The 12,333-nt window shown below is 38.9% G+C and overlaps 1 protein-coding gene across 1 annotated transcript in view; it reads right to left on the bottom strand.

Moving 5' to 3' along the window:
• LOC138599804 (trichohyalin-like) overlaps nt 1-10,660 on the bottom strand; it is a 35,269-nt gene extending 24,609 nt beyond the window's left edge. Inside the window, exons 1-3 of the mRNA XM_069671564.1 lie at nt 10,588-10,660; nt 10,433-10,494; nt 6,818-8,688 (exon numbers count right to left, since the gene is read on the bottom strand). Of these exons, the coding sequence (XP_069527665.1) occupies nt 6,818-8,638 (1,821 nt within the window). The 5' untranslated portion in view covers nt 8,639-8,688; nt 10,433-10,494; nt 10,588-10,660. The remainder of the gene's footprint in view (nt 1-6,817; nt 8,689-10,432; nt 10,495-10,587) is intronic.
• Nucleotides 10,661-12,333: the final 1,673 nt, after the last annotated feature.

Below are 12,333 nucleotides of genomic sequence, written 5' to 3' on the forward strand. Positions count from 1 at the left end.
TCTTTGTATATCATTATTTCCTGTTTCCTGTTCATAAAAACCTCCAATCATTTCTCCAGTATTTGTCTGTAGAACTTCTCTTGACTCCTTACTTTGTTTTTGCTTCTCAGCGCCTTGTCTCTCTGAGTCAGTCTCATCAGTTTCGTCTTGTTTCACCTCATTGCCATTTTCCTCTTTTTGCACTTGAACTTGCACAAGGTTTCCATCTTCTTTCACCAGTTCAGTGACTCCTTCGACTTCATTTTCAGTTTCAATAGTTGTAATTTGTAACCCAGTTTCAGTCTCTGGCCTCTGGCGCTGCAGGTCATTAATTTCCATGAAAAGCCTTTTAATCTTTTGATTTTCTTCCTCAATGTCCTCCATAGCAGATACTATTTGCTCCCTAATATTCTCCTCTTTCTCCTTTAATTCGGACATCTCCTTATCCAACTTTGCCCTTTTTTGTACATTTATCACTAGTTTAGTCTTATCATGCATTAATATTTCTTCATGATTTTGTAAGAAATCACTCCGCTCTCCCACTCCAAATAAATGGCGTTCTTGTCTCTGTTTCTTCTCTGAACGTAAGCGCTTCAATTTTTTGGCTTTTTCACTTGGATGGAAGTCCTCTGATGTTATAGATTGTTGCAGTATCGTGGCCTCTTGAGTAATTTCATCTTTTGCTCCATTTGTTTCTTTTACAATTTCAAAGGTTTGATCTCTGAGGAAGTCTCTGTGTGTTTCTGTCTGTGGTTCTTCAAGTTTAAATGGAGGCACTGTAAAAGTCTTCTTGATTGAAGATTCTGTCAGTATCCACTTGCTGACCTGAACTTTCATTGAGGTCAGCTTAACCTTCACGGAATAGAAATACTTGCATCAGAGTCAGACTTATAATGTTTCCACCCAGACAGGTTTCATATCCTTGTAATATAAATTTCAGTGTTTATATTCATTTAGCACTGCCTTAAGTCTCACATTTAATTTTGGATCTAAAATTCTATGTCCCAGAATCAATTAGCTTACTGCCTTTTTACTTTGATGGGCGGCTTCATCAAGAACCTCTTTTGAATGTCATTTTTTCGGCAGCTACTCTGAGAAGGTACAAAACGTACAGTGTTACGTAAGGTCTTCTTAGAATTATACTGATCTACATCTTTAAAGTGCTGATTTATCAGTTAATCAATACTAACTAACTTCAGTTGGTTGGATGTAAGGGTTGTTACCCTTTAGATCACCAGAGAAGCAGCTACAACTTGGTTATATGGACTGTCTGTGCTCTTACCACTAATATTAAAATGATACATTTGAAAAGCAGCCTACTTCTCTATGATTCTGGAGGGCTGGGGATTGAAATATTTTAATTTTTTTCCTCTTTTATATTTTGTATTCAGGTGACACTTTTTACAGTGCACAGACCTAAAAGCCACACCTTTTTGATCAATTAGACAAAAACGAAGAAGCGATATGTTCTTATTAACCTTTATTTAGGCATATGGTATATATACCTAAATTATACTATAATTAGAAAGTCTTTATTAATTATAATTAGAATAATTTAATGTTGCATTACTCCCCCTACATACTATACCTGGACACTAATATAGCATATCATACTTACAGGGATAGTTTGGTTTGTTTGAAGTGGGGTTGTATGAGATACTTATCGATTGTAAGTGTACTACATACAGTGGATGCCGGTCAGCACAGCCCGTGTATTGAGAAAATGGCCGGAGTGCCGGCAAGGAAGCAAGGCTATATGCTGCTGCAGATAGGGTCACTTTCACACACAATTTATCCACTTATAAGGACGTCTCACCTAAAAATCAATAGTGGTTTCAGTTGTACGCTATGTTTGAATAATTCCCCTTACGAAAATGTCCCACGTGAAAACCACATGTGAATGGCCAACATGTGAATAGTCCACATGTGAACTGCAATCACATGTGGTTATTTCACGTGACACATTGACCCACATATGAAAAATATACATGTAAACTGCAACCACATATGGTTTTTGGATACATGTGTTTTTCATGTTGTTATTTCCATCTGTGAACTGCAACCACATGTGAGACATTAATCCACATGTGAAAATATACATGTGAACTGCAACCACCTGTGGTTTTTGGACATGTTATTTCCACATGTGAACTGCAACCACATGTGATTATTTCACACGCGACACATTGAATTAACCCACATGTGAAAAATAAACATGTGAACTGCAACCACATGGGTTATTTTTCATCTTTCATGTTGAAAAACACGTGTCCGAAAACCCCATGTGCCTGCAGTTCACATGTATATTTTTTACATGTGGGTCAATGTGTCAGATGTGAAATAATTATGTGGTTGCATTTCACATGTGGAAAACCATGTCACAGGTCACGCATGAAAAATCAACATGAAAAACCATACGCTTGCAGTTCACATGTATATTTTTCACATCAATCAATCAATCATGATTTTTTAACATTTCTTGTTGGATTTTTGCATGTTGACTGCAGACACATGATCATTTTACATGTGAATACATGAAAACCACACATGAAAGATCCAGTGTTTTCCTGTTAAGAAATAATGTAATGGTGTCACATGTTTGAACACATTATTAATTTTTTCTGTCGTGTAAGTTTTAAAAGTAATGCACTGATGAAAATTAACTCACTGAAAAACAGTGTCCCATGATTTAAGCAAAATATTTGTCTACACATTACAAGCCAAAAACAACAGATGTTCAAGGTATTCACTTCAGAACTTGTCTTTTATTAAAGGAAGAGTAAGGCATAAAAACAGTAAAATGGTTTCCACTGACTGTTTCTCTGTCAACAAGTAGTCTTGAACAATTATTGCTACAATAAGCAATCCATAAAACAATTATAGCGCTTTAATACTGGTCCTGATCTTTTTCCAAGTTTCAGTGGTGTGGACCGTCGACTTCTGCAGATCTGCAAAGACAGAGACATCCTTTTTACACAAACATTTGACAGATGTACAAAGATCATCTATAGGCTAATAGTAGGAAAATGCCTACTTTTAATCAGGGATGCAAACACGTGTATGGTGAAAAAAGAGAGCAACTATTTTCATATAGTAGTATACTATATACCAGTGGTTGCGTTAGACTCTTTTGTTGTCCGTCATTTTGATCTATTATTACTCATCATTTGAATTTTGAATTTTTTAATGACACATGTTTAATAGCCTTTAATCTTAATTTGTTAATTTCATACAGGACAGTCTAATAGATTATGCATTTATAAGGGCATGGGAGAAAAGATGAACAGAGAGACACCGACGGCATGTTTCATGTCAACAGAGCATTTGAGGGCCAGAGGCCTCTGAAAACACTACTCTGCTGTCACACTGGAGACTGTAATTACCAGCGCTACTTCAGCCAAAGTTTTAAAGTAATCAGATGTTGACAAGCCTCTCTGAATATGAGATTTTCTGATCCTGTGCGCACCTGCTTCACCAGGAGAAGCCTCGATCATCCCGCGGACATAATCTGTGACAGCAGCAGCTCTGCTAGGCGAGGTGGCTTATAAGTGAGAGTATTCCCGGTAACAGCTGCACCTCGTCCCGTCGTGGTTAAGGCTACGGCTACACATACGGACAGTTCACGGAGCGGACGCGCTGTTTACTTTTAGCGCCTGAGGTTGTGTGTGGTTGTTCATTAGATAAAGAGATAGTCCCGGGGCTGATCATGCTCATTAAACATACATTTGATCACCAGTAGCAATGGTTGATGACTGTATTAATAACACAAGTGCAGTCTGTTAGTATTTGTTTTACAAAGAATGTGTCACTCCAACTGTACTCTCTACTGTTTCATGCGGGTGTCAGAGTCTGAACTAAGAGTGATAAAAGTGTGTGTGTGTGGAAAGGGTGTTTTGTTATACTGCTCAGATACCTACCCATCACTGCGAGTGCCCTGGCGCAGGTCTTTTAGCTTCTGGGCCATGCACGCTTTGATATCAACAGGACTCACATGTGGAAATCTCTTCTGAACATGGTATGTCAGATGAATTACAAAATCAACATAATCAATATCTACTTTAAAAATAAGAGGCAAATGTTCTGTCTTATTGCTTCTTGGGACTATATTATATGCAGTAGTCTTGACAGCGTAGTACATAAGCACATTGCTGTGTGTAAATCACATATGAAATGCACTGATCTCAATTAAATAAAAACGTTAGCTTCTCCTAGTCTTACGCTCTGCTGTCAAATAACAATAACAACAATTAACAATATTAGTACTGACCAAACAAAGTGCAGGGATTTCTCTTGTTCTGTCAATATCACTATCCACATATCATTTTCACAGTTTACTCTGGCAGAGGGATGCGCACGGCTTGCAATACAACAGGCGAGCCTCCTTTTCTCTCGATTATCAGCAGCGTAGGGGCACATGAGCCCCGCACATGAGGAGTGCCAGAGGACAGCTGCTCTCTCAGAGATGTTACCATGGTGAATTGACAACTGTTAAGTTTCAAAACAGACAGCACCACACTAGCTGGCTGTGTGAATGAGCCTGACTAAATGTAGGCTAACTGCTGATTGGTCGCAGAACTTCGTGACTTTGATTCATACAGAAAATTGCCTGTTAGGACTTGTCTCTGTCTTGAGTTTTTACCAATAGCTTTAGCTAAATTGTTGATATATCTACTAGCAAGGGTCGCTAGCATAGCGACCGTTACCATTAGCATCGTCGCTCATATTAGCTAGCGAACAATACAGACCTTTAGGCTGCACTAGAAAAATATTTCGCCTTTTTTTCTTCCATTGTTAGGTGTGTATTAGCTAAACACCATTTTAACCATATTTCAACAACACCAAATGAGTATTTGTAACGTTAAAAAAAGTTAGTAATTGGGGGAGAGGCCTCCCTGTACTTACCGGAGAAGTCTCGAGAGCAGAATGAGAGACCGTTGGTGAGACGCAGTTAGGTTTGAGTGAGGCATTCAGTGGCACTCGGAAATTCTGGCGTCGAACGCAAAAGCATTGAAAATAATCTTTAATAAAATGAAGAAAAGGTAGGAACAAGTATAATGGAAGCACAAATGTCCTTAAGGAGTGGTATTTCATATTTTGATATCGTATTTGTACTTTTAAAAAATGTGGTCGTCCAAAACACACACACACACACACGCTTAACACAAATGTATATAGAAAAGTGGACAGATTGAAGAGGCATTCAGGGGCAGTCAGAGATTCTGCCATCAATCGCAAAAGCATGGGAAAATTAGATTAAATATGATAACTATGATACATTTTTTAAGCATGTGACCTCAGAACTGTTTTCACTCACAGCATCATAAGGCTTTGCTGAACATGTAATTGAGTGGCGAGAGTTGAAATAATATCAATCAGTTCGACCTGTTTATAACAAACAAGATATCTTTATTTTAAATGATTAACTTTGGACTGGGATGACGAGGATTTACAAATTTACAAATGATTCACTTCGGCTTATTTTGTTAAAAAATTAAAGCATTGAAAAGTAAAATGTAGGCATAAATATTATTAAAGAGGGGAATAGTGTATTGTAAGTAGGGATTTGTGTCTTGGTTTGTGTGTGTGGTTGTGTTATAATAAAAAAGTAGGGCTGTCAAAGTTAACGTGTTAATAACAGAACAACTCACCAAACAGCCAAGTTTCCCCCTGTCTCTCTGTCAGCCAGTCTCATCTGTAAAAGTACCTCCTCTGTGTTCTCTGGTTCATTAAAGTATCCTCTAGTCCAGCTGGATCATTCGGTGTTGATTTTTAAATTAATCCGCTTCAGAAAAATGATCGGTGCAGGTGTGTAACTGTCTCAGTGTTGTGCCTGGAGTATTGATGTTTACATTTAGCGCAGCTAGCCACCGGTATCTAACGCCATTGTAACTCAACAGCATAAAACACTTCACACATGAAGGAAAACAATGTCCTCTAGTCCCCACCGTGAACGGCACTTTGTCGTTTCCATAATATTGTATTTTCTTTTGTTTGTAGTCTCTTCTACAAATCGCTGACACAATCAGCTGATCTGACACCATATGCTGCAGGCGTAGTAACACGTAGGCCTATGTGTTGCAGTCCACACAAAGTAGTACCAAATAAAGAGCCTTCTTAATGAAAAGCAGTGAAATATTCAAATATAGCGTACAATCGATACCACTATTGCTTTTTAGGTGAGACGTCCTTATAAGTGGGTAAATTAGGTGTGAAATTGACCCTATCTGCAGCGGCATAAAGCCTAGCTTCCGTGCCGGCACTCTGGCCGGTTTCTAAACACCAGGGCCGTGCTGACTGGCATCCGCTGTATGTAGATGGATGGAAGGATGGATGGATGGATAGATAGATTATTGATCCCGTGGGAAATTTAGGCATCCAGTAGCTTACAAGACAAATGAAATCACACATCTGTCAGAATATCTTTATATGTCTGGAGGGGAACTTTAAAAATGTCAAATATCAACCAGGAATATATCAATGATTTGTTATGTAGTGTCAGAATGTGACCAGGCAAGGAGGAAAGTTATAGCCACTATTCTTGATTAAATACATTGTTCTGATGGTATTAAACAGTGGTGGCGTAAAACTTAAATTGGCACTCAAACTGTTTGATCTAAGTAATCTGATTCTCTTTAAATCTTAACGCATGATATGATGACAAGCCACAAAAGAGGCCTTTTCTACAGCAGATATTTTGACACCTCTGATGGGGGAAAGTTAAACTAATCAGATTAATGGTGGCTTTGGTCCATCAGAACAATAACACATTATTAATTTACTGCTTAAGGTTTGCTCAATATTGCTAAAGAAAAAGAACTGTGAAAAAGAATTCACTTACCGTGATCTTTTTTACTTCTTCCTGGTTCTCCTCCATCTGACGTTGGGCTTTCAGCATCTCCTTCCAGGTGTTGTTCATCTCTGCAGCAACTCTTTCGATGTAAGCTTTCATGTTACCCATTGTCAGAATCGTAGTTATTGTATGTTCCAGTTTTTGTTGAACCTCCTCCTTTTGTCGTTGAATCTTGATCTTCACGATTTCTAACTCATCCTTCTCTTTCATTGTCTTCTCCATCCATTGCTCGAGCTCCCGTCGCTTTTTCTTTGCTTGAAAATCCAGCCATTTAATTGAGCTCTTTTCTTCTGAGAAGTCTGCTCTGCCTTGCTCTGGATTCTCTGTTGTCTCTTCTTCAGTGCTCACTTTGTTCTCCGTCTTGCTCGTCTCCATGCCGTCTTTCTCAAATAGATTTTCTTTATATTGACTTGATTCTTTGGTTCTGCCATCCTGTCGAAAATGTGTCTTCTGATTGTCAGATCTGTGCTCCATGTCCACCCCCAGCACCTGCTCCGACCTCTGCCCCTCAGCCTTATCTTGTATTTCCCCAATGTGTTGTTGAGCATGTTCGATCTCCTCCGTTTTGCTGATGTCTTTTCGATTTTTTCTCCTGCTCATTTTCATCATTTTCACTAAGTCCTTTTTCTTCATTTCAATCTCAGTGTTCAGCACCTCCAACTCTCTTCTCTCTTTCTTTGTCCTTTCGAACGTGTTTTCCAGCTCATGTTTTTCCCTCTCAATACTCTCTCTCATGCATGTCATTGCATGTATTTCTGTTTGAGCTAGCTGCCAGTCTCTCTCAATGTTGTCTCTCTCTATTTGTAGTTCTGTTTCGATTTTTTTGATCTCATCTCTTTCAGATTGAACATGTGCCAACTTGCTCTCGATGTCTTGTTTTTGCCCCTGCTCTGTTGTCTTCATGCTGACTTCTTTCTCTGGTCTTTGCTTTTGAAAGTCTGATTCAATGTTTTCCACCTGACCAGTCTCTGTCTTTGACTCATGCTTTTCTCCAACAGCCACTTCTACTGGATCACTTTCCTCCAGCATATGCCTCAGTTTATCCATATCTTTCAGGATTGTGCAAAGTTTCATCTTCACCGTGTCCAAGGTGTTTTCCCCTTGTGGCTTTCTTTGTTTGCATTTGATCTCTGGCAAGACGGCTTTATGCATTTGAACATCTGATGGACTTTTTGTCCGTCTTTGCTTCATCTTGTTAATAATTAGGTTCATATCATGTTTGATATGTTTAATTTGTTCTCTATGTTTTGAAATATCTGTTTGATTTCTCTTCAGCTCTTGAGCTGTGTCTGACATGTATTTCTCCATTTCTTCTTTTGCCTCTTTATGCAGCAGACTCTCAGCCTCCAGTCTCTCCTGCTGTCGCTTTATCTGTTCTATGAGTTCCTTACTTTCCTTTGATTTCATCCGTTCATAGTCAATTGTTTCAAATGTTTGTTGCTCATGTACACTCTCATTAGATCTCCTCTCGAGAGTTTCTCTTTCTTGATATATTTCAGGCTGGATTTTTAAACGTTTCATTTTTTCTTGCGTGGCTTCATTTTTACTCTCCTCGACTTGTAACCTCAGTCTTTTTATCAACAAGTGTTGTTCAAGCTTTTCAGCTGTCAGTCTGTAAATGTCCTTCTGTTGCTGCTTTGTCTTTGTTTTCAGGTAGACAAGTTCATGTCTCTCTATAAGTCTCTCCTCCCGAAGTTGGTTAATATCCTCGATTACTTCACATGTCAGTTGTCTTTGTCTTTTAATCGTCTCAATTGTGGCTTGTATATCCACTTTTGTTTTTTTCTCTAATTGATTGTTGTTTTCCATTTTCCAGCTCTGCTCTGTTTGGGTCACCCTGCTGTTCCGTTGTCTCTACTCTGTGGGTCAGAAAAAAATGGAATAGACTGAATCTTATATTGTGTAAATCAGGCCAGGAAAAAGTCAGAGTCATGTGAGGTAACAGATGAGACGTCGGAAAATACATGAAAAATAACACACATAAAAGAAAGAGGCCGTGCAGAACATGACAGAGAAGATGAGTAGTGGTGTCGGATTCAGGGAGTAGGAGAGAGATTAGACAGAAGGGGAGAGGTCAGTGGGAGGAAGAGATAAAACTTTGTGACAAATAGTTGTCTTTTGTTCTTGCTGTCCTCTTGGTGTTGATAAAATGGATGAACATGCTGATAAAACCACCAAAACAAATCCCATGTATGTGTAAACCTACTTGGCAATAAACCTGGTTCTGATTCTGATTCTGCAAATTAATACCTTAACTAGCAGTCACCCCCTAGCCTCAATTAAATGTCATTCATTGCAAAACCCTATGAATACTGCCATTGTTCTGAGGTAGAGGCAGTGTTACGGCCGCCGCCCTTCACCTCCCTATGTGTGTGACTAATAATGTTGGAGTGTGTTTGATTGTGTGTATGTGTGTGTAGCTGCCTGGGGAGACGCGTCTTAAGGTTGATCTTCTTCACCTGCGCTGATGGCTGCAGGATAACGGATTGGTGTCGGCCCAGAGACACGCCGATCAGAGCAGAGCAGCAGCACACACTAGGTGCAGGGGTGGTGTTTCACTTGTTGTTCGGATAGTTAGTTTTATTCGTTAGGTTTTATTTTTTTTTTTGTTTCAACTAAGATTAAGTTTATCAGCTCTAGTTTAGAATCCTCTTTTTGTTAATTATTTATTGAGTTGATCAGCACTCACAGGCCCTCTTCAGTTGTACATTTTTGCCTCACTTTTTGTTTGATATAAAACGATCACACTTCTTTGTTAATAACTAAAATTTTACCAAGAACAACTAGTTTTATGTTGCTTCCCTTTCCCTTTATGAGCTGGGTTGTAACAGGCAGCCTCTCCATCTATGGTACCAACTGTTTTAATGTTACCACAAGCAAAGTAAGTAAAACTTTTCTTGTCACAAAAGTATGCGGATGTTTAAACCATGTACCACTGTGCCATTATTAACAGGTTTGTCTAACCTGATTCGCCTATACGCTCTGGATCAGCTGTGACAGTATCTGGCAGAAGCTAACTTTAGATTGCGATGTCCCTGCTTCCACAACATGAAACAGCATTCTCATTTGTTCCTATTGTCACAGCTGCTATGATGGTTTTTGACTGCTGTGAGATCCAGGCCTCTATGATGGCTCCGGATCATCTCAACCAAGCAATGATCTCTTCCTTGAACTTCTCAAGATAGTTTTCCACCGAAAGATTTTCTGTTTTAGGGATCTAATGACACTTTGTACCCATTAAAGAATTATTTACTAAGCCGAAATGTTGCCTAGGTTAGCAGTAATTTGATATTGATGGTACATATCTGTGCAGTCTCTAAAATGTTGAATGTTCTCAATGTTTCATCAGCCATACAAAATGTGAACCCCTTATGTCCCTAACCAACATGCAAAGATGATTCATCAAACAGTTGAAACAGAAACATTTTTCTTTGCATTTCTTTAAGGAGCTACAGTGTACTGGCATAACAATGTGCGGCATGTTAAGTATCACACACAGAGGTGGTATCTGGATACACATGAAAGCATACCTTAAAATGACTAAATAAAAGTATGTTTGTGTGGCGAACCAAACACTTCATTTGAGGGATAAAATGCACTCACCATGCGCTCTTGATTTTTCCATATCACAAATTCAGAATGGGTGTTCCTCATACATCAAGGCTCTGAGAAGGAATGATATAAAATTAGAATTTAAAAAAGCACACAATTTTTAACAACAAATTATTTGTATGTGAATCATTTTATCATTTTCTTACCTCAGCTTCCTTTAGTCTTGAATTAAAGAGAAATACTGTGTGTCATAAAAGATGAGGCACATTTAAGACAACCTTTTGTAAGTGTAAGTGAACAGGCTGGTAGTACTGTCAAAACATTATGTAACTCCTCCCTCCACACGTTTCTTGCCGTGGATGTCAGATAAATGTCACACCCACTGAGTGTGTGTATGATTGGACGATAGTTGATGTTTTTAGGCGTCTGAGCGTCCGCTCTGTGGCTCTGGTCTTAACAGATAAGGGTGGGGTTCATGTTTGGTGTGTTGTGGAGGATTTCTATCAGTTCTCCTGATGCACTTAAGCACTGAAAGATCAGAGAGAACAGGCAGGCACCATGCATGTTTATTAAAACAAAAAGACACAATAGGTGTGCTTTCCCAAGGGCATGGGAAACACATTGATCATTTATTGGATTTTTAGAAAATTATTCTAATTAAACATTTTCCATAAGCATTTTAATAAGCAGCTCTCTTAGTTTTCATGCATTATTTAAGGAAATATTCATTCTCTGTTCAACCAGCCGATATTCCTTCAGCTGGTGGTGGGTTAAGCATCAATCACATCATGTTCCGCTCAACTTGAGGTGGAAATGTCTTCATGTCTGTAAGCTACAAAATGTTTTTCACTGAAGTTCAAATTATAGTCAGCTTGACCAAAAAGGTAAATTTAGCAGTCTATCTTTTTTCTTCTTTCACAATATGAAAAAACATATTTGAACATATGTCCAGTGCTCTTCAAAAGATGTCAATAAATTCAAGTGTTTCTAGAACTTTGTACAAAACAATGAAAGATGGTCTCTTAAGCACTGACAATGTAGTATAGATAACATTTGTGAGCATGCTCAATACAGGTTTACCTTAGATTATGTTTATATAATCTCTCCACTGTGTGTCTCTTCTGTCTTTAAGTTTTTTCCTTATAAAGGAAGGCCCCTGTTTTTTCAGACTTCAGTTGTCATTTAAGCAAATCTCTATTTCAATCTTATGTTTTATGAAAGCGCAGGGTCTTGTTGAATGTTAGATTAAATCTAGCTCTCAGATGAGCTCACTTTATAATAAAAGGTTTAAGTATAATGCAAGACTTAAGGTCAAGGGTATTTTACAAGAAACAGAAACACTATAAGGTTGGCAGTAAATCAACAAAATTAAAATTAAAATCCCCTCATATTATTAAATAATCTGTTGAAGCGCAACCTGAAAGTGTGTTTGCTAGTTTGCTAGCTAGGCCCCAGCACCAGCTGACAAAGACTGACTGACACAATGGTGTCTGTCAGTCAGTCAGTCAGTCAGTCAGTCAGTCAGGTATGGTGTCAGACAGGTAGGTATGGTATCAGTCAGTCAGTCAGGTATGGTGTCAGTAAGTCAGGTATGGTGTCAGTCAGTCAGTCAGGTAGGGTGTCAGTAACTCAGGTATGGTGTCAGTCAGTCAGTAAGTCAGGTAGAGTGTCAGTCACTCAGGGTGCAAGTCAGTCAGGTATGGTGTCAGTTAGGTCTGGTGTCAGTCAGATAGAGTGTCAGTCAGTCAGGGTGCATTTTGCAATGAATATAGATTGAGGCACACTGGATGGGGTCCTGGGTGGTCAATCATACAGGTGGGAGTACAGAGACTTGATTCTCCTCATGACCTAGTGAAAGAAGGAGAGAGGGCAAGCTCAATTATGGCAGCGGTAGCTTGCTGCGGCATATCTGATAGCTGCCAGGTGAACTACCGCAACCTGCCGCAACCTAC

Source organism: Semicossyphus pulcher, unplaced genomic scaffold (assembly GCF_022749685.1).
Source record: "Semicossyphus pulcher isolate SPU_LCO1_2020_fin unplaced genomic scaffold, fSemPul1.0.p SCAF_10, whole genome shotgun sequence".
Classification (NCBI taxonomy): Eukaryota; Metazoa; Chordata; class Actinopteri; order Labriformes; family Labridae; genus Semicossyphus; species Semicossyphus pulcher.